This window comes from Archocentrus centrarchus, chromosome 14 (assembly GCF_007364275.1).
Source record: "Archocentrus centrarchus isolate MPI-CPG fArcCen1 chromosome 14, fArcCen1, whole genome shotgun sequence".
NCBI lineage: Eukaryota > Metazoa > Chordata > Actinopteri > Cichliformes > Cichlidae > Archocentrus > Archocentrus centrarchus.
The window spans coordinates 3,316,518-3,343,555 of NC_044359.1; the positions used below are offsets into that span (position 1 = coordinate 3,316,518).

Consider the following 27,038-nt stretch of genomic DNA (forward strand, 5'->3'; position numbering starts at 1 on the left):
CTCCAATTTGTTCATGTAAATGGGGAGTCTTCTTCACACACTAAGGTTAATTATGGAGTTCCACAGGGTTCTGTGCAAGGGCCACTTTTATTTACATTATACATGCTTCCCTTAGGCAGTATTATTAGAAAGCATTGCATACATTTTCATTGTTATGCAGATGACACACAACTTTATCTACCCATGAAGCCAGATGACACACATCAACCTGCAAGAATGTCTCAAAGACATAAAGGCCTGGATGACCTCTAATTTCCTGCTTCTAAGTTCAGATAGAAGTTAGAAGCAGGAAATTTTTGAAGTTTGTTTGTTTGGAGCATTCGGATATGTGTTATCACAATGCCAGGAGTGAATGTCCAAGAAAATTGACCCCAAGGTCAGAGTATGCAAGGCTCCGAGAAGCTGCAACAAGCCCAAAAGCTATATCTTAAAGCATGTTAAAGGTTAAAGTTCATGACAGTTCAATTAGAATAAGACTGAATAAGTATAACTTGTTTGGAAGGGCTGTCAGGAGAAAGCCTCGTCTTTCTTAAAAGAACATGGCAACATGAGTTTTGTAAAGCTGAATGTGAATGGCATCTAATGATGTCTGGCTGGAAATCAACTGATTACCATATTACTACCACTATACACTCTTTAATAGACAATTTAATTAATTTTGTAAGATTAGTTTTTACCATTTGCACTATTTAGATTGCAACATGTGTACTCAATCTGTCTTTTAGACTCCTACAATTGTTTAAAAGATATTCTCATATTCACCTTAACTGACACAGATTGTGGTGTTGAAATAAAGATTACATCACTGATTACTGTTTAATTGGCTTACTCTGCTTACACATAACAGTATCATGTGAAGTGGGTGTGAGCACTGAGTTCTTAAAAGGTGTGTGAATGTGGGAAAACCCTGCAGACAGGTGACTGCTTCTTATCTGCTGACCACTGACAAAGGGAGTTTTGACATCTAAACTCAATGTGAACTGAAGACTTACTGTGCCTATTTATTATAATGGCATCAAAATGTTAATGGTTTGTTTTAGTTTCTGACATCTGAAAATAATTTTATTTCCAGATAAAGTCTTTAACAGACACCATCAAATTTTGAAGGCAGTCCTGTAAATGCATCTTTAACATGTCTTACGTCACTCAGTCTCAGACTAACTTCACTGCTGGACTGCAGTACAGAGGGATACTGGAAGTTCTGTTGTCGTCTGTTCTAATTACAGTATCCTGCTGTGTGTTTCTCTTTTTTAATGGGCTCATGCTGCACACCTTGAGGAGTAAACCAGTGTTTTGTGAAACAGCCTGTTACATTCTTCTTTATAACCTAATTTTTGCAGACACTGTACAGATGCTCTTGACTCAATTATTGTACTTACTGTCTGTTTGTAGAATCAGACTTACATATCCTGTATGTGGTTTTCTGATCATGATTACCACTCTTACAACTGGGATCTCTCCTCTCACACTGGTGGTGATGTCTCTGGAGAGATATGTAGCTGTGTGCTGCCCACTGAGACACGCTGCCATCATCACCATCAGAAACACAGCACTAGCTATTATCATAGTTTGGTCCATCAGTTCACTAAATGTTTTCATTCAAGTGATTTTGCTGTTAACTTTTCCATTTGAAGACCTAGAGAGTTTGCAAATGAAAGACTTTTGCTCTCTTACTCATGTGTTGCTCAACCCAATCTCTGATGATTATGACAAAGCTTACACTTGTGTTCTGTTTGTATCTGCTGCTGTGGCCGTCACTTGCTCCTATATTGGTGTTGCAATAGCAGCCAAGTCGGCCTCCACAGACAAAACTTCGGCCCGTAAGGCTCGTAACACACTGCTGCTGCACCTGATACAGCTGGGCCTCAGTCTTTCCTCAACAATTCATAATCCTCTGCTTACAGAGATCTCAAAAGTCCTTGACAGAGTAACAGCTTTACGTATCTTGAATGTACTTTATGTGTTTATGATGCTTCTTCCCAGATGTTTGAGTCCTCTCATCTATGGCATTAGAGACCAAACCATCAGAGGCATCCTCGTGTACCATCTGTGCTGTCGAGCAAAAACTGTGAGTGATTTAAGCAAAGGCCAACATGTCAGATTGAGGTAATTTAGTATGTACAGTAAAGGTTGTTCTGACAAAAATGCAATATAAACAAAGAACAGAAGCATAAAGACTATTTTATACTTTATACTGCAAGTTCTGTCATAATTTTAATTTACAAAAGGTCTTTATAACATTTCTGAATTCATCCTCTGCTCACGCATTTTTTTTGTTGTGGACAGAACAGATTATCCAAAATGGATTTTAATAATTGTTCATACTTTAATGTGAGTCAAGGTTCTAATTGTTTTATCTGAGTAATATTTTACAGTCTTCAGAGTGCAAGTCATTGTTCAAACAGTCTCATTATAATTTAGTGTGTTTGGAGCATTGCAGTAGGCTTCTTGTGCATCACTGTTCATGAGTTTGCTTGAATATCTTTTTGTGATCATATTTAATTCAAATCACTGTAAATAATGAAAACAACTACACTGATAAATTCATTAGCACTCCAGAATTTCACCAGCAGTTCTACGTAAGTTGAAGAAGAACCTTTTTTGTCATTATACTTGCATACAACGAAATTTAGTTTGACACCCCTCAAAAGATAAAAAAATAAGCAAAAGTATTTACATAAGCATATGGATATTTACACAATAAAACCAGTACAATTTTAAAAGTATGGATTGCAAGATAAATAATAACATAAATTATGGGTGAAATGGTTGTATGAAGATGTGCAAATACGCAATGTCCAAGTTTACAGTCTATTAGGTGTTGAGAGGGGTGATGGAGGCCACAGCTCTAGGGAAGAAGCTGTTTCTCAGTCTGTTCGTGTGAGCACGAATAGCTCTATAGCGCCTCCCAGATGGTAACAGAGAAAACAGATAGTTCCCAGGGTGTGTTGCATCCTTCCTGATGATGTCAGCCTTGTTCTGCAGACGGCTGTTATATACACTGTCCAGGTTGGGGAGTTCAGTCCCGATGATACGTTCTGCCGCTCTGACCACCCTACGTAGGTCCTTCCTCTCTGAGGCTGTGCAGCTGGAGTACCACATAGTCATGCAGTTGGTGAGGACGCTCTCGATGGTGCTGCGGTAAAAGTTCACCAGGAGTTTTTGAGGAAGCTGAGCTTGTTTTAACTTCCTCAGAAAATACAGTCTTTGATGTGCTCTCATGATCAGGTACGAGGTGTTCTGTGTCCATTTTAGATTGTTGGATATGTGGACCCCAAGGAATTTCACACTCTCCACACGTTCCACTAGTTCTCCGGAGATGTGATCTGACCTCTTTGTTCTCCTGAAGTCCACAATGATCTCTTTTGTCTTGGAGGTGTTAAGTACTATGTCACTGACTTTACACCATTCACCCAGACATTTCACCTCGTCCCTGTAGGCACATTCATCACCATCTGTAATTAGGCCAACAATGGTGGTATCGTCAGCAAATTTAATTATTGTGTTGGAGGTGTGGATTGGGGTGTTCTAAAGCTCTAAATGTATAACTGTCAGGTAGCACACAAGGAATCAGGCCTGAAATCTGCTTTACAAATGAAATAGGAATTCCTGATCAAATTGAGTTTTACTTGTCAGATTTGTTTGTTTTTAGTTTAGTTTTAGTTTTAGTTTTTTGTTTTTTTTTTCCTGGGGTTCAGTTGACTGTTTGACATTTCTTCAAACTGACGTATAAGCACAGGAGAAAAGTGCAGAGACTTTATGCCCACTTATGTGTTAAAAAAGAAAGAATTTGTACATTCTTTATTTATCTGCAAATACTCCTGCAGATGCCTTTTTAAATTGTATATGTGTATAATGTGTCCGTCAATCCTTTTATTTTGTAAAGGTCTCTTCTGAAAAACAGCTTTCCAGATTTGAGAAAAACTATATAAATAAAAGATTTTATAACAATAATACTCTCGAGTGAAATTTCTGCTAATTGGTTTAACCTTATTCTGAATCAATTACACACATTGTATTAGACATATAAAGCTTCCATCCATCCATTCTCTTCTGCTTATCTGAGGCCGGTTTGCGGGGGCAGGAGCCTAAGCAGAGAAGCCCAGGTTTCCCTCTCCCCAGCCACCGCCTCCAGCTCATCCGGAGGGACCCCAAGGCATTCTCAGGCCAGCCGAGAAATATAATTTCTCCAGCGTGTCCTGGGTCTATCACGGGGCCTCCTCCCAGTGGGATATGCCCGGAACACCTCACCCAATAAAGCTTCATGAATGAAAATTGTAAACCATTTTAAGGTTTCACAACAACAACAGCAGCACCCTTATAATGAGCATCACCTTTGTAATAATGGTGACACTACACAGCAAAACCATGAGTTCCTAAAGGTGCACATATTTCCTGTTAGAATTTAATATGAAGGCAAATTTGGAAAAAGTAAAACAATTTGCAGGTTAAGGAACTAATATTTCTACTTTTAATACTTTGCACCTTTAAGAATTTTAAATAAATGTTTGTTAGGTGGTGCTTTATATTGAAAAGTAAAGACCCTACAATAATTAAAGATAAAACCATCAAAACGACCACCTATGACCACTTGGAGACACTGTGAATGACCAACTCCTTTTTAACAGGAAGAAACCTCCAGCAGAACCAGGCTCAGGGAGGGGCAGTCATCTGCTGTGACCGGTTGGGCTGAGGGTTGAAAGACAGGACCAAAGACACACCGTGGAAGAGACAGAGATTAATAATAACTAATGATTAAAGGTAGAGGGAAGTATAAACAAAATGAAAAGAAACACTCAATGCATCATGGGAAATCCCCAGCAGCCTAGGCCTATTGCAACATAACAAATGGAGGGTTCAAGATCGCCTGATCCAGCCCTAACTATAAGCTTTATCAAAAAGTTTTAAGCCTAATCTTAAAAATAGAGAGGAACCAGCTCAAAACTGGGAGCTGGTTCCACAGAAGAGGGGCCTGAAAGCTGAAGGCTCTGCCTCCCATTCTACTCTTAATTATCCTAGGAACCACAAGTAAGCCAGCAGTTTGACAGCGATTGAGGTGATAAGGTACTATGAGGTCTTTAAAGTAAGATGGGGCCTGACTATTCAAGACCTTGTAGGTGAGAAGAAGAATTTTAAATTCTGTTCTTGATTTAAGAGGGAGCCAATGAAGAGAAGCCAATATGGGAGAAATATTCTCTAACTGCAGCATTTTGAATCAGCTGAAGGCTTTTCAGGGAGCTTTTAGGACAGCCTGATAATAATGAATTACAATAGTCCAGCCTAGAAGTAATAAATGTATGAATTAGCTTTTCAGCATCACTCTGAGAAAGGATGTTTCTAATTTTAGAAATATTGCACAATTGCAAAAAGCGGTCCTGTATATTTGTTTAATATGTGCATTGAAGGACAAATCCTGGTCAAAAATGACTCCAAGATTTCTCACAGTGTTACTGGAGGCCAAAGTAATGCCATCCAGAGTAAGTATCTGGTTTGACACCATGTTTCTAAGATTTGTGGGGCCGAGAACAAGAATTTCAGCTTTATCTGAATTTAGAAGCAGGAAATTAGAGGTCATCCAGGCCTTAATGTCTTTAAGACATTCCTGCAGTTTATCTAATTGATGTGTGTCATCTGGCTTAATGGATAGATAAAGTTGGGTATCATCTACATATCAATGAAACGTGATGCAATGCTTTCTAATAATACTGCCTAAGGGAAGCATGTATAGTGTCAATAAATGTGGTCCTAGCACAGAACCCTGTGGAACTCCATAATTAACCTTAGTGTGTGAAGAAGACTCCCCATTTACATGAACAAATTGGAGTCTATGAGATAAATATGATTCAAACCACTTCAGTGCAGTACCTTTAATACCTATAGCAAGCTCTAATCTCTGTAATAAAATGTTATGGTCAACAGTATCAAAAGCTGCACTGAGGTCTAACAGGACAAGAACAGAGATGAGTCCACTGTCAGAGGCTGTAAGAAGATCATTTGTAACCTTCACTAATGCTGTTTCTGTACTGTGATGAATTCTGAAACCTGACTGAAACTCTTCAAATAAACCGTTCCTCTGCAGATGATCAGTTAGCTGTTTTACAACTACTCTTTCAAGAATCTTTGAGAGAAAAGGAAGGTTGGAGATTGGCCTATAATTAGCTAAGACAGCTGGGTCAGTGATGGCTTTTTAAGTAGAGGTTTAATTACAGCCACCTTGAAGGCCTGTGGTACATAGCCAACTAATAAAGATATATTGGTCCGCCCGAGCCCCCACAGGGCCCCCCCCCCACGCCGAAGAAGCCAATGCAGCCCCGCGCCGCAGCCCCCAGGGGAGCAGGTCACCACCCACATCAGAACATCCGGCCCCACCCAGGAACCAGGAGGTACCCACACCCCAGGGGGGCAGGGGGGGTGAGGCAACCAGCAAGGAGCGGTCAGGAGGCAAGCCACCGGCCCAGATCCAGGTCCAGCCAAACATACAACCACACGCACACCGGCAAGCACACCCATGTACACATTCATGCACAAACACACTCTCCCACACACATATAAACATAGATACACCATATTCACTCGCCCACCCATACTCACGAAGACTGTGACAAATACAAAGACACACATTCATCCATAGCTACCCACTCTCTGAAGATGGGAGCGGAAACCACCCCAGGGCCAACAGTGACCCCAAGATGCCGCCAGCCCGGTCCCCAAGGAACCACCCGACCCCGACCCCGGGCGAGGCATAAGAAATCGGGGTGTGAGATGGCCCACCCCCCCTCCCCCCGCCCAACTTATAAGTGTATGTGTTTATGTTGTGAATGAATGAGGTGTATAGGGTGCAGTTAAAATTGAGGGGGCAGTTGTGCCACAAGCACCAACTGCTGGACGTCAGTGCTCGCCCACACTGCCCCCCCAAAAACCCTCCATGTCTAAAATGCAAATAAAATTTGGGGATAGACAGAAATGAGGATCTGAATGGGGCCACCTCAGTGGCCGCCCCTCATCAACCTCTGTGTAACATGCCTGCCCCAAAGGTCCTATATGTATCGTGTAGTATGTGTGCATGTGTTGTGAATTATAATGTCTATAGTGCAATTAAAAAGGAGATGCAAGTGGCCGCGTGACTCTGCACGCAGCCTCTCAACCCTACACCCTACGTGTGTGTGTGTGTGTGTGTGTGGGTGGGGGGGGCCATGGTGACAGCATCCCAGAGCACTGCAGCACCTGAGACTGGTGCCACCGCCCCCATCATAGAGGGTAGCCCACTCTCACTAGACGCCCATTCACTCAACAATAGACACAAACAAGCGACAGGACATGCTGGCCTGAGTTGGAAATACGGTGCCCCGTCCCCACCAACCACCCCACCGCCGTCCCCACCCCCCACCCCACCCCCCGGCAGCGCAGGCACCCCAGGGCCCCAAAAGCGCAGACCGGACGTCCCAACGCAGGTTAGGTCAACCCACCCCACCCGGTGGCGCGCCCGGGACAGCAGAGACCCCCCAGCGCCAGGGGGGACCCACCGGAAGCCGGCACGGCCCCAGGTCCGGGGCCCCAGGGCCCAGCCCCCAAGCCACCCAGGGAAGACCAGCCAACCGACCGGGGGCCGGCACCCATCACCCCAAACACCCCGGACCACACCCCAGGACCGCAAGGCAGCACCATCCAAGCCCCCACCACCATCAACTAGAACAGGCACACAGACATCACCAGAAGGTCGCCCCAGGACTCCAGTCTCAGGAGGCTACCAGCTACACAGGCCCCCACAGCTCCCACCCGACCGCCTACAAAGCACCTCAGGGGCAGAACCAACAGCCAACCACCCCCACTAAGTAATGGAGCTGATCAGTGGGAACCAAAGAGAGTCAAATTCCTCCAATTGATCTTTAGATGAAGCAGACATTCTCTCTAAACTAACATAATCTATTAATAAATTTCTGTACTGAGTAATACATAGTTTATTTTTTGACTTCCAATTCATAAGGATAGTTTTCTTAGCGATGCACAAGGCGGTGAGAACTATGTGTGACATATTTGACTCCATCACTAATTCACTGATGTCACCTAAGATGCATAGTCTGGGGGAAGTTGGAACGCGACAGCTAAACCATGTGGATAGGTCTTTACATATCCTTTGCCAAAATCTCTGAACAGGTACACAAGACCACAGAGCATGTAGATAATTCTCCTCTGAATTGCTTGTACAGTGGGTGCATATGTTTGAATGTGTAAGGCCCATTTGGAACATCCTTTGTCCAGTATAGTGTGTTCTATGGAGAATTTTATATTGTAAAAGTTGTACTTGGGGTCTTTTAGTCATTTTGAAGATATTTAAACATATTTCTGTCCATAAATTTTGATCTAGGTTAACAGAAAGATCACGCTCCCATTTTGCAATTGGGAGGGAAACTGAATCATCAGTTTTCAGTAATAATTTATACAATTTTGACAACAATTTTGGGGTATAGAGGTTAAGAAATTCTGTTACCCATGTAGGTATTTCTAGATTCAACTGATTAAGGGTTAATCTTCACTGTAAAATGGACTTAAGTTGTTGATATTCCAGAAATCTACCGTTGCCAATTCTATATTTTGACATAAGTTCTTGGAATGTAATAAGGTTTCCATCTTGGATAATATGTTCTAAATTATTTACACTCTTATCACGCCATAACGGAAAATTCAGCATTTTCTTTTTCTGACAAATATCTGGATTGTTCCAAATCGGTGTTAGCTTACAGGGGATAAGTGAAGATTTAGTTATTTTCAAAAATTCCCACCAAGCTGTCAGAGAAGTATTTATACTAAGGCTTTTATAGCAATTATGATGTTTAATACTAGGGCTAATGAAAGGTAGATTCGAGATTTTTATTTTTCCACAAAACTCCTGTTCTAGATCCAGCCATGGGTTGTCTAATGAATTGGATTTGATCCACTTTGAAATATACTGCAACCTATTGCTTAAGAAATAGTAATAAAAGTTTGGTAATTCCAGACCTCCACTTTGTTTTGGCTTTTGTAAAGTTTTTAAGCTTATTCTTGATGGTTTGTTTTTCCATAAAAATTTTGTGATGTTTGAATCTAGTGACTTGAACCAAGGAATAGAAGGTTTATTAGGGATCAGTGAAAATAGATAATTAATTTTTGGTAAGACCATCATTTTAATGGCAGCAACTCTCCCCATGAGTGATATAGGTAAACTATTCCAACGTGTGAGATCATCCTCTATTGTTTTTAATAAGGGGATATGATTTAATCTTACCAAGTCTGAGAGCTTGGCGGAAAAATTTATGCCTAAATATCTAATATTTCCTGACTTTAGTGGGGCCCTAGGGGTTCTATGGAAATTACAATTCAGAGGCAAAACTGTTGATTTACTCCAATTGATAGAGTAATCGGATATAGATGAGAACTTATCTATCAGTGTGATAGTCTTCAAGAGAGAAGCTTGTGAATTCCCAAGGAAAAGTAATACATCATCAGCATAAAGGCTAATTTTATGGTTCATATTTTCAGTTTGAATCCCTTTAATATTTGCATTTTGACGGATTGCTGCTGCTAGCGGCTCAATGAAAATTACAAAAAGAGAGGGAGAGAGTGGGCAGCCCTGCCTAGTGCCCCTCTGCAGACTGAAGCTTTGGGAAATGAGATCATTTGTCCTAACACGCGCATTCGGAGAGCTGTGTAGTGTTCTGATCCAGTTTATAAAGGATGAACCGAATCCAAATTTTTGTAGAACTGCTAGTAAGAATTTCCAATTTACCCGATCAAATGCCTTTTCTGCATCTAAAGACATGACTGGCGTCTCTAATTTGTTAATAGAACAATAGTCTATTATATTTATCAGTCGACGTGTATTATTGGCTGAGTGCCGACCCTTGATAAAACCTGTTTGATCTGGATGTACAATAAATGGAGTAATACTTTCTAATCTTTTGGCAAGGGCTTTGCAAATTATTTTAAGATCTACATTAATGAGAGAGATTGGCCTGTAGCTGGATGGGAGTGTGGGGTCTTTGCCTGGTTTAAGAAGCAGGCTAATGTTAGCAGAGTTTAGGGTTGGAGATAAGATGTGGTCATTCTGAATCTGAGTTACCATTCTGAAAAAAATGGGAGCTAGCTCAGACCAAAATTCTTTATAAAACTCGGCTGGAAAACCATCTGGACCTGGGGCTTTATTATTTGGGAGGTGCTGTACTGCTTCACTAAGTTCAGATAATGAAAGAGGTAAATCCAGAGCTGCAGCTTGATCGTCATCTAGTTTTGGTAGAATTATATTGTTAAGAAATTCTTCCATTTCAGTATCAGATGGGTTAATCTGTGGTGAGTATAAAGCTTCATAAAAGTCTTTAAAAGAGTTATTTATTTGTTGTGGGTCATGAGTAATGTTACCAGTTGAATCTTTAGTAGAATAAATAGCTGTTTTTTCTTTATTTAGTTTTAATTGGTTGGCCAGGAATTTTCCAGATTTGTTTCCATGCTCGAAGTTTTCCAAACGCAGCCTCTGCAACATAAATTGTATCCTTTTATCAGTTATTTCATTTAGCTCCAGTTTCAGTTTCCTCAGGTTGTTAATTATATGTTCTTGTGGTGAAGCAGCATAGGCAGTTTCTAAAGATTTAATTTTCTGTTCTAATTCTAACACAAGTGTTTTTTCTTTATTTTTCATATGCGAGCAGTAAGATATTATTTTGCCCCGCATTACTGCCTTTCCTGCTTCCCAAAGAACACATGGTGATATTTCCGGAAGATCATTATTTTCTAAATATGCTGACCACTCCTTTTTGAAATCTTTGATTTCAAAAAGGAGTGGTCTTTGATTAATTAATAAGCTGGAATTGAAGATTGCAGCTAATCCTCCTCCTCGACCTGTGCTTCGAGCATTCTGACAGTTACTGTGACTGTGTTGATTCATTTAAACTAACATATTCATCCTGCTGTAACCAGGTTTCTGTAAGGCAGAATAAATCTATATGTTGATCAATTATTAAGTCATTTACTAACATGGACTTGGAAGAGAGAGACCTAATGTTTAATAATCCACATTTAACTGTTTTACTCTTTGGTGCTCTTAAGGAAGCTATATTGATCTTTCTTTGTGAATCTTTATGCTTAAGTTGTTTTTTGCTGGTTTTTGGTTTGTTCTCACCGTCTCTATGGGGATGGGGTTTTGTGGGGATGGCAGGAGGAGAGAAGCTACAGTAAGACTAACTCTGCGTCCTGGTCTCAACCCTGGGTAGTCACGTTTTGATTGGTTAATAAATTTGGGCAGATTTCTAGAAATGAGAGCTGCTCCATCCAAAGTGGGAGGATGCCGTCTCTCCTAACAAGACCAGGTTTTCCCCAGAAACTTTGCCAATTATCTATGAAGCCCACGTCGTTTTTTGGACACCACTCAGACAGCCAGCGATTCAAGGAGAACATGCGGCTAAACATGTCGCTCCTGGTCTGATTGGGGAGGGGCCCAGAGAAAACTATGGTTGTATGCAAACATCATTCACACTTACAGTGAGCAAAATGACAACTTGAATATTTTATGAATACATATTGATTAGTAAAGTGAGTTTAAGGCCATTCACAATATTTCTAATTTTAGAAATATTGTGCAAATGCAAGAAAGCAGCCCTACATATTTGCTTAATATGTGCATTAAAGGACATATCCTGGACTCCAAGGTTTCTCACAGTGTTATGGATAGATAGATAGAAAAAGCTGGGTATCATCTGCATAACAATGAAAATGTATGCAGTGCTTTCTAATAATACTGCCTAAGGGAAAGGGGATATATATGATTCAAACCACTACAGCACAGTACCTTTAAGACCTATGGCACACTCTAATGTCAGTAATAAAACATTACAGACAACATTATCAAAAGCTGCACTGAGGTCTACATTCAAGGTTCAATACTTTATTGTCATGTTGACACTATTGAAAGGAATTTGTTTTCAGTTAGGTCTCATGCACTGATAAGAAACATTCACTCAGTATGATACAATAGCACTAATAAATACCTTAATAACAACAACAGAATACATAGAATAAATAAAAATTCAGACCATAAAACAGAATAATTACTAAAATAGTAATACTAAAACTCCTGTAAAGGGACTAGCAGCATCAAAGTGAGAAAAATGAATCATCTATAATTATTGCATATAAAAAAGTTCAAGTTGTTTTGCTTAAAATATTTGCAAGCTGTTGAGGAGTCAGACAGCCTGTGGGTGTGTACTGTTTCGGAGTCGTTTTTGTGTTGATGCTTCTTTTCTGTGACTAAAAAGGCTAAAAAGGCAGTTAGCTGGGTGGGAAGGGTCCTTTAAGATCAACAGGCTGTTCTTGTGCAACCTGTTCTTATAAATGTCAGCAATAACTGGGACTTCACACTCAGCAATTTCAGATGCAGCACGCACCACCATGTTCAGCTGCCTCTCCTCCTCTGCAAACACACTCCCAAAACCAGTGACTATATTAAAAAGTAAGGATGCTCTCCACAGCTCCTCGATAAAACTGTAGCAAGCCCATGCTGGACACGCCACACTTTTTTAACCTTTTCAAAAAGAACAGTCTCTGATTGGCTTTCTTTAAAACAGATCTTCTGTTGTCCTTCCATTTCAAGAAGGATGAGATGTTAACACCTAGAGATTTGTAGCTGTCCACTCTCTGCGCCTCTGTGTTGTTGATGGCTAAGAGAAGGTGGTCTTTGTGTTTGCCGCAAAAATCCACAATAACTTACTTTGTCTTTGAAACATTAAGTTCCAGGTTGTTTGTGCTGCACCAGTCCACCAGAGACGAGATTTGAGTCCTGTAATTGATTCATCCTCTTTTGTGATTAAACCCACTAAAGTAGGGTCATCTGCGAATTTGAACAATTTAACTGACGGTGTGAAGTAAAGTCATTCATATACTGTGAGAACAGGAGTGGGGACAAGACACACCCATGAGGGGTCCCCGTGCTGATTTAGGGGTTTTTATGCATTTTTTGCATTTGACTACCTGAACCATATCTGTTAACAAGTCTAATACCCACTGACACAGTAAGTGTTCAACTCTAATATAAAGGACTTAAACAAAATAATAATAATAATACATTTTATTTGTAAGAGTCTTTCATGACACCTGAGGACACTTTACAGGGGTTAAAATGAAACAAATCACATAAAGCACAAACAGAAACTAAAATGACCAAAGGAACTATAGTATTTAATATTTTCATGATAGCTGATGTTAATGCTACAGGTGTATAGTCATCCAGACAGCTCGGGTTAGATTTCTTAGGCACAGGCACAATCACAGCTGATTTAAAACATACTGGAGCTTTCTTTGAGCCAGGCAGCAGTTAAAAATATCAGTTAAAATTGGGGCCAGTTCATATGCAAAGTATTTGAGGCAAGCAGATGATATATGATCAGAACCAGCTGCCTTTCTGCTATTTTGCTTACACAATAAGGACCTTACCTCATGCTCTCTGATGAAAAATGGGTAGCAGTAGGCTTAGAGTCATTAACAATGAAAGGTTGGAAGTTGTTTCTGTTTTCAAATCTGCAATAAAAGTGGTTCAATTCATCAGGCAGATAAGGATCAATGTCCAAGGAAAAATGCTGTGTCTTATAATTAATCATCGACTGGAAGCCCTGCCATATCACTCTGCTGTTTCCAGAGTTGAGCTTGTTTTCTAGCTTCTCTTTATAATCTTTCTTGGCTTCCTTTAGTGCCGTCCTAAATTTGTAGTTAGCAGACCTATAAAGATCTTTATTTCCAGATTTAAAAGCTGCATCTTTCTCCCTCCACAGTGTTTTAATGTCACGGTGAAACCATGGTTTGTTGTTACTGTAAACCATTACAGACTTCGATGGAACACACACTTCCAAAGACAGAGCATAGAGATTATCATAGAGAGTAGTGGTGTGCGATGGCACCCCCGCCCTGACATACCAGAAAGCTTCTCCCTTCTCTCCTGGATCTCGTGCATGTTGCGGGACACTGCAGCACCATCCTGCTCATCAGCAACAAAGTCCTTAGAGGAATATAACAGTTCTGGTTTCAAATCTGGCATTTTCTCACAAATCTGCAATAAGCCCAACCGATATTTGATTGAATAGAGCACATTTTCCACTCTCAAACACACAACAAGCAAGCAGACACACAGTGTGAGCCACACCAAGTAGGTTTGAGCCATCTTGAATCTAGCGGTCTAGCAGGATAAGCACGGAAATCTTTTATGAATCATAAAGAGTAATCGAAAACTTACTCTTACGCTCTTACAGTGCTTTTCACAGACAAAAAGTCACAAAGTGCTGTACAACAATTAAAACACAAAATCAAAAAACAGATAACACACCATGTTAAAAACATTGACATTACGATATTAAAAAGAAAAGAACAACAACAAAAAAGCCTGGTTAAACAGAAAGGTTTTTAACTGTTTTTATAAAAGACTCAACAGAGTCAACTAGACTGCTTGAAATGCTCTAAGTGGCTGCTTATTTATTTTACTCAGTGTGACATTAAAGGTGCAGGGATGCACTTCTGTGATATAAATCATGTAAACTGGCCAAATCCCTGCATGAAGCCCATCACATAATTCTTACAAACAGTTCAATCAAACCAAGAAGCAGCTTTTAATTTACATTTTATTTTTTCTTTGCTGTATTTTGATACCTGTTCCTCTGTATAAGCTGCACTTGGGTTGATTTTAGTAATGAGGACAGAAACGCAGTCTCGTAGTACACTGAAATGTCCACTAAGGGGCGCAATGGTCTAATTTTTCCACTTGGCCGGGGTCCGTGCTTTTATTCTGAAAGTCGTAGCAGGAAGCGTGTGTTTCATTGTTCGAGCATCTTGACTGTGGTCCTGCTGCTGCTGCTCAGCCTCCTCCGGTCGTCGCCATGGTGCAGATGATGGAGTCACAGTGCGAGTATTTCATGTATTTCCCGGCGGTGCCCATCACGGATCTCTCCGACCCGGCCCGGTACCGCACCCTGCCCCGTAGGAGTCATCTCTACCTGGGGGAGACCGTCCGCTTCCTCCTGGTGCTGCGCTGCAGAGACGCTGGGGCGACGCCGACCGAGCACGGCCCCGGTACGTGAGGGGGGTGTTACCGGGAGGGCTCGTAGATGAAAGGGAGGAGGACAGAAAGATAAACCGACACATCACTGACACGTCTCTGTAATATACAAATATTTACAGATCAGTGCGCAGGTTAGAGCGCCACCAAGATCCGGAAAGAGGTGGGACACGAATTCGGCAGGAAGTCTGAAGATATACACACCACATCATCACTATGGAGTGTTACTGCCATACAATGCTTTATAAATATTTAAATGCTTATTACAAAACCTCTGATGATGCATTACTCACATTAATAATGATTTATAAATATTTAAAGCAGGAATAAAGCAAAGCCAAAGCTCCAGCAGTCACACTGCTGCGCATGAAGCAACATAAACACAACAGAAACTCCTCTGCTGACAGATGCATTTACCATCAGGATATCTGCCCCACCTTCCCTCCACCTGACTGTTAGGTCAAAATCAGTATGTCAGTATTAGCTTTTCACTTCTGTATTATTTTAAGGTAGGTGGGGTTAGGCTACAGAACAACCTGTACAGGTGTACCCTGCCGCTTGCCCTATGACAGGCTGGGATAGGCTCCACAGACCAATGGATGGATAAGATACACAAACCAAGGTTAAATTTTCTTTGTACTAATGTGATATGCACACAAACTCCAACTAAATGACACAGAATATGGGAGCGAGCCAGGATTAAACACCTGAGAGGATCAGGCTACACAGGAGATAATATCAGACCTGGGCTGACATATCAGAGAATACAGAAACTTGTGGTCATTTCTGAGCAAACTAGGGCTGAAATTGCAAAAACTATTCAAGCCCAAACTCAGCTAAAACTCAGGTGAATAATGGCTCACACAAGACCTAAAAATCCAGTGAATGTAGAGGAAATCACATAAACTGGAAATATGAGACCAAACTAGCGGCAAAATTCCAGTAATGATGGTGGATCGAAGTAGAGCTCAAACGCTGATGACTGAATTGGAGAAACAAGTACTAAAACAATGTGGGGATCAAATGGGATCAAATATGGCGTCTCATAGGACCAAACTTGACTCAAAAACCTGTAGCTATGATGCCACAAACATGAGATGCTGTAGGACTAAACGCACACTAAAATACCAAATAATACAGGACCAGACCACAGCCAGAGCACCAAACTGTAGGGATCAAATCACAAAGTGCAAAATATTTGCTCCAACCACGGCGAACGCCTGTGAATACCGGCCCAACCTGACAGCAACATGGAAAAACAGATGTGAAACGAGGCTAAATATCAGATCCACAAAGGTTGCAAACAGTGAGAGTATGGAAGCTTGTTTCTGCCACTCAAAAAAAAAAACTTTTCACCATCTGTAAGTCAAAAATTTAAGTAATTATCTCTAAATTTTAAGTTTCTGTGTTAATTTCTAGTTATTTTCTCAGAAGTTTGAGTCAGTAAGTCCAAATTTTGACTGAAACTCCAACTGAAATTTTGACTTTTGGGTGGCATTTTTTTTTTTCAGTTGTGGAAAGAATCTGCACATGATGTCTGTTTTCCAGCAGGGGGCGCTGATAGCACTGCAGCAGGTTTTGGGACGGAATCAGCCAGCAGCCGGGCGTGGAGGGAGCTGGCTGGGTCTCTGTGTGCGGTGGCCAGCGTGAGTCCAGGTGAGAGCAGTCGTCACAGAGGAAACCACCATCAGCATCACCATGACTACCACAGCAGCGGGGACGAGGGTAACGAGGACGGCGAAGAGGACTACATCGCAGCGGCCGAGGCCGCCATCGCGGCGCTCGGCAGCAGGGTGGACTCTCGGTGTCGGAGCTTCAGGGACTGCAAACCTCTCCTCATCCACAACTCATCCGGGACGGCACTGAGGGAGTTTCGCAGGGCACCTGTTCAGGTATCTGACGTGCATCTGTTTTAGAGGCCTTCAGGATGACTGTGTTAGTCTTTTTGCTCTGGACTGAAATGTCTCAGCAGGTATTGATGGATTAATATTACATTTTACAGACATTCTGGTCCCCAGAGGCTCCAGTTTTCCATTATCAAATCAGTTCACGATGTTCTGTCCTCAGTGTGTTTGTTCCTCCTTCTCAGTCTCCTCTTGATGAGCCGGTGGTTCTCACAGATGAAGTGATCTTCCCCCTCACGGTCTCTCTGGACAAACTCCCCGTCAGCACCCTGAAAGTCAAGGTCAGGATGAACACCCGTCTGTCTCATCTTGGCTGTAGATGTCAGTGGTATTGTGTGAAAGCAGGCCATCACAACAGTGAACTCTTTGTGAACCCACTGTAGCTCCTTTATTGTGCGTGTGTTCAGGTGATGGTCACCGTGTGGAAGAAGGAGGCGGAGAAAGTGGAGGTGCAGGAACTCGGCTACCTGAGCGTCCTGCAGCAGCGAGAGCCGACACACACTTTCAGACACGACCTGAACACATTCAAGGCTCAGGGTACACACACTCACACTTTTATCCCTGTGCGGACCTTATTTTGTGGCCACTAATTAGAGCTGCATTCACGTGAATTATGTGAAAATGAGCAGCAGGCGCAGTGCTGGCTGGAAGCCTGACTGCTTCTCCAAACACATGAACCATGAAGGCTTAATGAAAACACCAGCATGACCTCCTGCTGCTTGGTGATGAGGTTCTGTGGTGTCATTGGGCAGCTGATGAATGCACAGCCTCCTCTCCAAACCTGGGCCTTTATACTGATGAACTGCTTTTTATGGTTTGGAAGATGTCACTTTGTCCTCTGGGAGGCGCTGATTAACCAGATTAACCAGTAACTGCAACAGCCGTAGCTGAAGATTTGAATACGAACTGAAATCAGTGAGTAGTTTAATAAACCTTCTAATCCACAGTGAGCACCACCCTGACCGTCCTGCCGCCTCCAACCGTCCGCTGTAAGCAGATGACTGTTTCTGGAAAACACCTCGCTGTCTTAAAAGGTACCGACCGCTCTTCCTCAGTCACTGTGATGATGAGATTCACATCAGAAACCCTAAATGTGGACTCACACCTCTGAGTTTGAGGGTTTCACTGTGCCTGAAGTGGCATCTCCTATTTTAATACCCACTAAAATTACCAGCAGCTGAAACCAAATGTTGTGTGTAATAAGAAGCATCTGAGGAGGTGATAGAGCTGCTCGCAGTGTGGCCTGTTCCTTACTCAGCGAGCACACCGAGAGAGGGCCAGCTTACTCAGATACACTGCTGTGTGTGCCGGTCACATTCACTCTATCACAACAAGGTTATTGTGGGTGGGATCACGTCCTTCAACCCTGACCTTCAAAATGCCCCAAAGCATTCACCCTACACACATTTTAAATGACTGAACACATCATAGCTTTCTCAGTTGGTTTAAGGCTGCAGTTACCTGTTTTTAATTAGCCGTTAATGACTAAAATGAAGTTTTAATATATAAATGAAAGTTGGTTAAATAGTTGGCTCATGTCATTTTTCCTGTCCTCTCAGTGCTGAACGAGTCTTCTCAGGAGGAGGTGAGTATTCGGGATGTTCGGATTTTACCCAATCTCAACGCCTCCTACCTTCCCATGATGCCCGACGGCTCCGTGCTGCTGGTGGACAACGTGTGGTACGTACAGAGATGTTTCACATCTCACAGATATGAGCTGATGTGAATGAGCTGTTGGAGAGGTGTCATGTGCTCTGTGTCTCAATGTGGATGATACAAAATACAACTAAGCACTGCCCTAGTACTGCAGTATCCTACACATAACCTGATGATAGTCGTGTCTTATCATATCTGTGTTCTCTTTAGTTAGTTTATTCCAGTGTTTTCTGTTACATTGCACATTAAATTCAGTTGTGTTCCTCCAGTTTCATGATACTCGACTCAAAACTTTGCTTTTATTTTAATTAGTATGTTGTGTTTTTGTTTGTTACGCTGTATTTTATATGTTCTATATACTTTGTTACATTTTATTGGATTGCATTGTTTTCACGTGCGTTATTTTAGATTTTCCGTTATGTTGTGTTGCTACATTGTGTTATACTCCTTTACTTTTTGTTTCTAGTTCTTTTTTAGTTGTGAAGCAGTTTCTGTGCAGTCAGATTGTGTTTGTGAATGTGTGCGTGTTTTTGTGATCCCGTGTCCTCCTCTGCAGCCACCAGTCCGGTGAGGTCGGCATGGCGTCTTTCTGCCGGGTGGACAGCCTGGCCTACCGGCTTCCCAGCATGCTCAGCGCTTTGGAGGAGCACGACTTCCTGTTCCAGCTGCACCTCAACGACATGCCGCAGGACGACTCCAATGAGGTCTGTACGTGTCTGTGTGTTTTTAGAGTTCATTCATACACTGCACTTTCATTCACTCTGGTGACTTTTTGTGTTCTCCTCACGATCTACAAAAGTAGGTTTTTTTTCTGTGAGCTGTACTCATGACACAGTTACAGCACCAAAAGATTTTATTGCACTTTTACTTTTGTATTGTGTATTAATTCAGTCATTTTCAAAGTAGAAACTGGAACTTTTTCAACACTCAGAATGAGACTTTCAGGTGAGCGTTTCTCTCTGAATGTTCACGTATCATCGAGCATCAGTGACAGAACGTCAGACCCACAGTCTCACTGACACAGAAACTGAATATAAATCAGTCAAGTCATATTCATACAGTAGCTTTTATGCATAAGACAAGCCTTTAAGGTTCAAAAGTTAAGATCATTTCTGGAGGATGGTTCGCTGCAGTGAAGTGTAACGGTTACAGAATCGGGGAGAAACACGGATTAATGTGCCCATTATTTATTTCATTATGGTGAATGTTAGCATGTGTGTGTCGGTGTGTGTTCAGGGGCTGGAGGTTCCTCTGGTAGCTGTGCTGCAGTGGTCAACTCCCAAGATGCCTTTCACCAACTGTATCTATACCCACTACAGGTAGGGGAGTGCAGACATCTGCTGTGAACACTAGGTGTTATGGAGTGTGTACTGAGATCTTTCCCATCAGGCAACAGGAAAAGATTGCTGTTTGTTTTCTGCTGGTTTTCTAAATGACCCACTATCCTCCATCCTCTCCCCCCAGGCTGCCCAGCATCCGCCTGGACCGGCCACGGTTCGTCATGACGGCCAGCTGTCCGAGCACCGTCAGGGTGAAAGAGCATTTCAAGGTCAAATATGTTCTTCTCAACAACCTGCAGGACTTCCTGGCTGTCCGGCTCGTCTGGACTCCAGAAGGTCAGTGTGCATTTGGATTCATATCTGCTGCTATAAAAAAAGTTGTTGTTGTTGTAGCTGTGATATCAGAATAGTTTGGGGTGGAATTGGGACTCTGTAGTGTTGAGATCATGGCTTTATGGCTTCCAAATCTTCAGCTGCTTCAGTTCTCTGTGACTGGATATCTGCAGAAACCATTTAGTCTGATTGGACTACTTTTAGGAGACTTGTGCTGCTTTTTGTTAGCCTTGCTTGAGACTGAGTAATATCTTATTTGCTCGCTTGCTCAGGTCGAGGTCAGGGTGAAGACGCAGCGCTGTCTGCGGTGGTCTGTCACACTCCTCTTAGTAACCTCGGTCACTGTCGCAAAGGAAGCACTCTGTCCTTCAGCGTCGCCTTTCAGATCCTCAAACCAGGACTCTACGAGGTACGCTGAGCTTTGAACACGTGCTTTCTCGTTTCATTCTCTTACATAAAGCGTCATGTTTTCCCCCCCCCCCCCCAGCTGAGTCAGCATATGAAGTTAAAGCTCCAGTTTACAGCATCAGTGTCCAACCCTCCACCTGACGCTCGGCCTCTGTCACGTAAGCACTTTATGTAACCAGGAAACAGGAACTGCAAACAAATGCAAAGTTCTGTGATCTGAGTTTTTTCTGATGTAGCATTGTTTAGCTTCTATGACAGGGTAATTACAGGTTGATTGTATCATCTCATCACATCCAGGTAAAAACAGCCCATCCAGCCCGGCGGTTCGAGACCTGCTGGACCGACACCAGGCCAGTCTGGGTCGATCTCAGTCCTTCTCCCACCAGCAGCCGTCTCGATCGCACATCATGAGGTAACTTTAGACTGAGTGGAGATTAACATCAGCTCGTGAATGTCATTTAATCATATATGTGTGTTTGGGTCAGGACGGGCAGCGCCATGGAGCGACGGGCCATCACGCCTCCCGTCGGCTCTCCGGTCGGTCGGCCGCTCTACCTGCCGCCGCAGGACAAAACATTGCTGTCGCTGGACAAGATCGCCAAGAGGGAGTGCAAGGTCCTGGTGGTGGATCCTGTCAGCTAAGCAGGAAGGAGGCGAGAGGAGAGAGGAGAGGCTTTTGTTTTGAAACAAGAAGTGCAGATAAAGACTTGACTTTATGTTACTGCAGGAAACGTCCCCGTGATGGATCAGCTGATCGATCAGAAAAAAAAACTCTTTTTCCTTCATGAGGAGGAAAGTTCATCGCTCAGATGAAGTATTTCATGTATTATCATATTTAAAAACACTTCATGTCTTCCGGCCCAATTCCTGGAAACTTTCTTTACAGTTTCCTTAAATAAATGGACTGTTCTTATATACTGCTCATTTACCTACAAGTAACAGGATATTTTAAAAAAGAAGTCCTTGGTGCTTATTATACAGCAAACAATAAAAGTCATAACAGCTGAGTATCTAATGTTTTATAGCATTTTCTCCAGCAGCTGAAAAAAGCAGCTCAGTAACATGATGGATACAGATTTACATGCACAGATCATTATTTTACAATCAGCACCAAACTGTGAGATTTTCAGCCAAACGACTGCAAATGTTCAGCAAAGCTTCCAGGAAATGAGCCGGAAAGACCTCTAAAATAAAGTATTAGCTTTTTACTTCTGTATTATTTTAAGGTAAGTGTGGGGTTAGTGTTACAGACTGGTGACCTGTCCTGGGTGTACCCCACCTCTCGCCTTATGGCAGCTGGGATAAGCTAGCCCCCCCCCCCCCCCGGGACCATGAAGAAAATGGATGGATGGACATCACAAGTTATGAAGACAGTCACAGTTTAATACAGAAAATGTTTTGTTTCCGTGTTGTTTTCTCCGTCATCTGTATTCAATCAGTAACTTCATTAGAATGTTAATAATAAAATGAATGTAAGGGTCCAACCTGTAATGACTCTGCAGACATTCCTGCTCCCCAGAGGGCTGATCGCTGCAGCTTCGCTCAGAGCCGACAGAGCTCCTCCTCCTTTGAGTCTTTCACCGCATCTTCTGATCAGCTCTGAGTTTATTTCCTCCTGGTTATCACACCAGTGATGGGGTGATGATGGATGTGAGTGATGGCTGATCAGCAGAGCCGGAAATAAAATGGCTTTTAAAGCGGTCAGCAGTCCAGTCGGTTATTTGTACTTTTCCTCGAAGCAGTGGCTCAGTGCATGATGTTTACAGTGCAGGTTAGCTGAGCAAACTGAAGGAAACTCACAGGTAACATCAGCTTAAAGATGATGATCCTGAACCATCAACTCAGGAAAGCAGGATAAAGCCTGGCACTGCTGATGTGTTTCTTCATATAAACCCATGAGACGCTAAATAAAGTGTGCTGCATTCAAGATTCAAGAAGTTTATTGTCATGTACACCACAAAACACTGTGGTTATGCTGAGCAATGAAATTCTTACTTGCGACTGCCTTACACACAATTGAAATAAGTAACTAAGTTAAAAGAATGATTATGAAAATTATTCCACATGAAAAACATGACAGCATCAGTGATCATTATCCAGTAATATAGATTATTCTGAAATGGCTCATTTTACATTAAAAATACTTGTTTTTGTATTTTCAGTACATTTTCATGTTTTGGACTTACAGAACTGGCTGGAATCTTTCTCTGCACACGGTGTGAGGGCCAGGTGTTCTCATAAAGGAAAATAATACTAATATCCTGAGCAATATATTATCATTTATCAATTTTACTTTCAAATTCATACTGTTTTAATGATGTGATGTGCAAGTCTTGCACTTACATGTTCTTATGATGGTTGTTATGGAGATTTCAGATGTAAAACCCTCTAAACCTGCCTGAACACCTTTCTATTAAAAGAGCTTTTTTTTTTTTTTAAATCTGTGCCTTTAAAGAAAAAGCAAATACAGTAATTTACCTACTTTTTAATAAATAATATTTTGTCCATCCTCTGCCCAAATATCAGACTGTGATAAAAACATTTGACATAGACTCACAAAAACAACCACAATGGCACAAAATGGCAGCACGTGTATCTTAACAATAACAGAACAGTAGATACTAGGCCGCGGGGTTCGTGACAACTGAGGGACAGACACATATGGGGGTGTGACCGCATGCGGTGGCGTCCGGTACCCCACGAGCAGACCATGTGAGAGGAACCCCGCAGGCCGGGAGTATGCTCGGCAGCAAGTAACCATCCTACCGCAGGTTCACCGACGGAAATCTCGTTACGTCTTTTATTTCCTTTAGTTTGACAAGTTTGATCCCCAAACATTTTTTCTGCACAAAACAAGATTAGACTCACCTTCAGCTGTGTTTACAGTCTGATCACCACCAACAAAAGCCGGCCCCTCAGTGCTGAAAACATGTCTATGGCACACCTGTCAAGTCTCCCGTTTTGGCCGGGAAACTGCTCTATTTTACCCCTCTGTCCCGTCGTCCTCCCGTATTATTATTTTCCCGTATTTTAATATAATAATTTTGAAAAAGTATTCCTACCGCTCTAAACTGAATTCTGTCATTAGCCTGTTTATCAACCTTTGAGACAGCCGACAGCGACTTTTCTTACAAGTTGGCAACAGTGGCCCAGATAAAGGAGGAGGGTTGAACGTAGCTGGCAGTCTCACCCCACAGTGTTTTCATTAAATTTGATATTCTAACATTAAACAATACGGGACAAAATTGATCTATGTAATGTGGGTCTAGGCAAAGCATTAAAGTTATTAAGTTATTTCATAACGTTTATTTGTAGTTCTAAACATATTTATGATGTTTTTTCTTCACTATTTGTCTCTCCAAAGATGTTTTTCCTCTCTCCAGATGATCAATAATGCAAATTAGGGAGTGACATCATATAGCAACTTCTGTTTTCAGCAGCAGAAAATTTCACATATTTTTAAATACAAAATGTGACAGGTATGATCTATGGCTGAAAATACTTGAAGTCACATGGTCTGATCTTGCGTTCTGATTGGTTCTAGGGACATGGAGGCATTTACGGGCAATGGGAAGTTGCGTTTGGAGACTTTTCATAATTTAGACTAGTCAGAGATGGGTATTTAACAGGTTATGACGCGACATCATTGATTGGTAGATAGTACCTGTGGAAAGAATTCCATTACTATCATTATCTCATTTTTGACGCAGGTGGCGTTTAGGGGCTTTTGCATCTGAACTCTTCATATTTTTCCTCCTCACTAGGCGAGTCATGACTTCAGTAATATTCGAGGGGCTGCATGTGGCATTCATACTGGAACAGAAGAGAGGCTCCGAGGGCAAACACAGGATTAACCTTTACCTTTACTTGCCAAAATACAATCAAATATTCTGCCAATGGGATGAAGAGTAGTACAATAGCTCCTCCTCCAGCACTGATTGACTTCATGAGAAACCTAGTTGATGGGTTCTGAGGATGTGAATCTAATATTTTCATTCATGCAAACATAGACTTGCCTGTATAAAAACATGAATTTACATCAAATCCCTTGATTGAATTGTTGTAATTGTCACTTATAATACTGTGAACCTCCACATGGTGGCACCGCTTGTCTATTGTGACTGGTAAGTTACCCTTCTTTGTTCTGTATGTATATTCCTGGTTCTGTAGGGAAAGAGACTTTTTTACTTCTGCATGAACACAGAATGGTGTGCTCCTCAGTAGTGTGTTGCTTAAGCCAGTGCCTTATTTTAGATGTTTGGAATAAACCAACCTTTGTGTGGAATACTACCAGTCGTTGTTCTTTTAGCTATTCACCGGCACACCTCCGCGGCTGGCTTCACCCGGCCTGACCACATGTTACAGTGTGTAACAAGACCACAAAAAAAAAAGAAAAAAAGAAACACCAATCATGAAGCAACTGGGTGAGCTCACAAGGCAACACACTTTAGCCTCATCCCAAGTCCTTCTCCTGCAAATCAGTGCACAGGCGCAGCTGAGAGTCGGGAACAGCTCAACTTTGAATCTGTGTTATGCTCTGTTCAGACACTGATGGTAAAATATAATTTAGTTTGAGAAAATAGCTGCATGCAGAAGAAAAGTATCCAAGCTGGCACAATTAGTCTTTCACATGATCAGAACTAATTAAACAAAGTGAAAGTTTACAGTAATTAGTTGCATCAAGTGTATTTTTATTCCTGTTTGTAATAATGAGCGCAGCAGTGCAGTGAAGCTCGTCATGGATGTTTATTCAAATGGCCACGCTGTTCTCAATGCGCTCGGGGCTCAGGTACAGGTACGGGAGCTCCAGCTGGCTGTTACGCTCTGCGATGGCATCAGAGATGGCCTTGAGCTGTGCCTGCACCTCCTCCAACAGCCTGCGGTGGGCGTCATCTCTGAAGATAGCCTCCTTGTAGTGACACAGAGGAATCTGCAGGGGGAGACACACAGGTTCATTCTGTGAAACAGTGACTAATGGTGGCAAATGAAGAATTTTTTTAAAAAAAAAGCTGATGTGAAGTGTTTCAGGAGGAGTGGGCAGAGCCTCACAAAGTTGATGGCTGGCTGAGAGAGTCCGTTCAGCGCCATTAGGACGCGGCACGTTGTGTTTACATCTGGCAGGAAGGACATAATGTCGTCCTCTGTGACTGCACCTTTGACCTGCGGAGGAGGACGCAACATGGCAACCGGACAGTTTGGCACCCAGAAAGCAAAGTCCAGCTGGAGGATGAGAAGAGAGACAGAGGAGACAGACATGAGCCAGCTGGAAATTTTCTGTAGAAGGAAACTCAGCCGTAATACAGGTGTCAGTCCAGGTGTTCAGAAAGCCACAAGGTGCTGTGGGAAGTCTCAGAACAGGCCTCAAGTTATTCAGCGTCAGTCATCCACATTCGGGGTTGGAAACTGAAACCAACACTGAAGCGCCAACAGGTGCAGTTCCTCTGGTGTCCAGCAGAGGCAGCACAGTGAGTCAGTCCCCCTAGACTCCCATGTTAAATAAGCATGTTTACAAACTGATACAGAAACTGCTTTGGTCTCTGTAGATAATTTCCTCCTTTATAACAGCTGTACGGGGAGGATGGTTCTATAACTCACCTGTTCAAATAAAGTTTGGATAATTAGGGGCGTGGCCTCTCTGATTGACAGATGAATGGTGACACACGTGGCTGTAGCTGCTAGCTCTCTGCTAGGCTTCACCTAAACTAACTGTAGTCCCTGAACTGGACTGTGTTTATGCTGTTAGAGCATTTTTTAATGCAATTATCTGACCAATAATGGCTGCTGTGCTTCAAGAGGGCGGAGCTCCATCCATCCATTCTCTGCCACTTATCCTGTTCAGGGTCACGGGGAGCCTATTCCAGCTGGCATAGGGTGAGAGGCAGGGTACACCCTGTACAGGTCACCAGCCTGTCGCAGGGCCAACACAGAGAGACAGACAACCATTCACACTCACATTCACACCTGTGGGCAATTTAGAGTGACCAATTAACCTAACCCCACTAATTCCATGTCTCTGGACTGTGGGAGGAAACCCACGCAGACACGGGGAGAACATGCAAACTCCACACAGTGAGAGGCTCGGGCCAAGGTGGACATGACCTTCTAGATGTCATTCTAGCTATGAGGCCGTAGTGCTAACCACCACACCACCGTGCTGCCCTTATCATAAACAAGCTCCAGTTTGGGTGAAATTCTGGGATTTTATTTGGATGTTACTGATTAGCAGGTATCAGGTATATACGTGTGGTGCTGTTGATAACTCCACCCCTCTCATCCAAATATGGTATCTTCTGGGAAACAACAGCACAACATAGACATTAACAGTGAGGCTTCAAATTTCTAAATTTATTCAACATAATGGTGGCTATGTCTATATTTTATATAAAGTCTGTG

At 42.3% G+C, this 27,038-nt stretch overlaps 3 protein-coding genes across 5 annotated transcripts; 2 read left to right on the top strand and 1 right to left on the bottom strand.

The window, feature by feature from the left end:
- The first annotated feature begins 1,132 nt into the window (after positions 1-1,132).
- Positions 1,133-2,110, top strand: LOC115791915 (odorant receptor 131-2-like). Its single transcript, XM_030746209.1, has one exon. The coding sequence runs from the start codon at positions 1,133-1,135 to the stop codon at positions 2,108-2,110; it is 978 nt and encodes a 325-aa protein (XP_030602069.1).
- Positions 2,111-14,842: 12,732 nt separating this feature from the next.
- Positions 14,843-22,374, top strand: LOC115792181 (microtubule-associated protein 11-like). Of its 3 annotated transcripts, none has more exons than XM_030746612.1 (13): positions 14,843-15,078; positions 16,613-16,956; positions 17,154-17,249; positions 17,376-17,505; positions 17,916-18,002; positions 18,528-18,648; positions 19,181-19,328; positions 19,861-19,943; positions 20,089-20,240; positions 20,510-20,646; positions 20,725-20,803; positions 20,943-21,057; positions 21,131-22,374. In XM_030746612.1, the coding sequence occupies exons 1-13, from the start codon at positions 14,886-14,888 to the stop codon at positions 21,285-21,287; spliced, it is 1,842 nt and encodes a 613-aa protein (XP_030602472.1). In that variant the 5' UTR covers positions 14,843-14,885; the 3' UTR covers positions 21,288-22,374. The 3 variants fall into 3 exon arrangements, with proteins under 3 accessions (XP_030602472.1, XP_030602473.1, XP_030602474.1); XM_030746613.1 differs by having other exon boundaries at positions 16,616-16,956; XM_030746614.1 differs by lacking the exon at positions 14,843-15,078 and having other exon boundaries at positions 16,906-17,036.
- Positions 22,375-25,330: 2,956 nt separating this feature from the next.
- Positions 25,331-25,874, bottom strand: LOC115791511 (arachidonate 12-lipoxygenase, 12S-type-like). The gene is made up of 2 exons (XM_030745590.1): positions 25,695-25,874; positions 25,331-25,575 (listed from the first exon to the last, which is right to left on the bottom strand). The coding sequence occupies exons 1-2, from the start codon at positions 25,824-25,826 to the stop codon at positions 25,396-25,398; spliced, it is 312 nt and encodes a 103-aa protein (XP_030601450.1). The 5' UTR covers positions 25,827-25,874; the 3' UTR covers positions 25,331-25,395.
- Positions 25,875-27,038: the final 1,164 nt, after the last annotated feature.

What these genes read in the sequence shown, in the direction of transcription:
- LOC115791915 (XM_030746209.1), top strand. Translation starts at nt 1,133, where the DNA reads ATGTCTTACGTCACTCAGTCTCAGACTAACTTCACTGCTGGACTGCAG.
- LOC115792181 (XM_030746612.1), top strand. Translation starts at nt 14,886, where the DNA reads ATGGTGCAGATGATGGAGTCACAGTGCGAGTATTTCATGTATTTCCCG. An exon ending in ACACCTCGCTGTCTTAAAAG is followed by an intron (nt 18,003 to 18,527) that starts GTACCGACCGCT and finishes CTGTCCTCTCAG; the next exon opens with TGCTGAACGAGTCTTCTCAG. An exon ending in GCTCGTCTGGACTCCAGAAG is followed by an intron (nt 20,241 to 20,509) that starts GTCAGTGTGCAT and finishes TCGCTTGCTCAG; the next exon opens with GTCGAGGTCAGGGTGAAGAC.
- LOC115791511 (XM_030745590.1), bottom strand. Translation starts at nt 25,826, where the DNA reads ATGTTGCGTCCTCCTCCGCAGGTCAAAGGTGCAGTCACAGAGGACGAC. An exon ending in CTCAGCCAGCCATCAACTTT is followed by an intron (nt 25,576 to 25,694) that starts GTGAGGCTCTGC and finishes CTCCCCCTGCAG; the next exon opens with ATTCCTCTGTGTCACTACAA.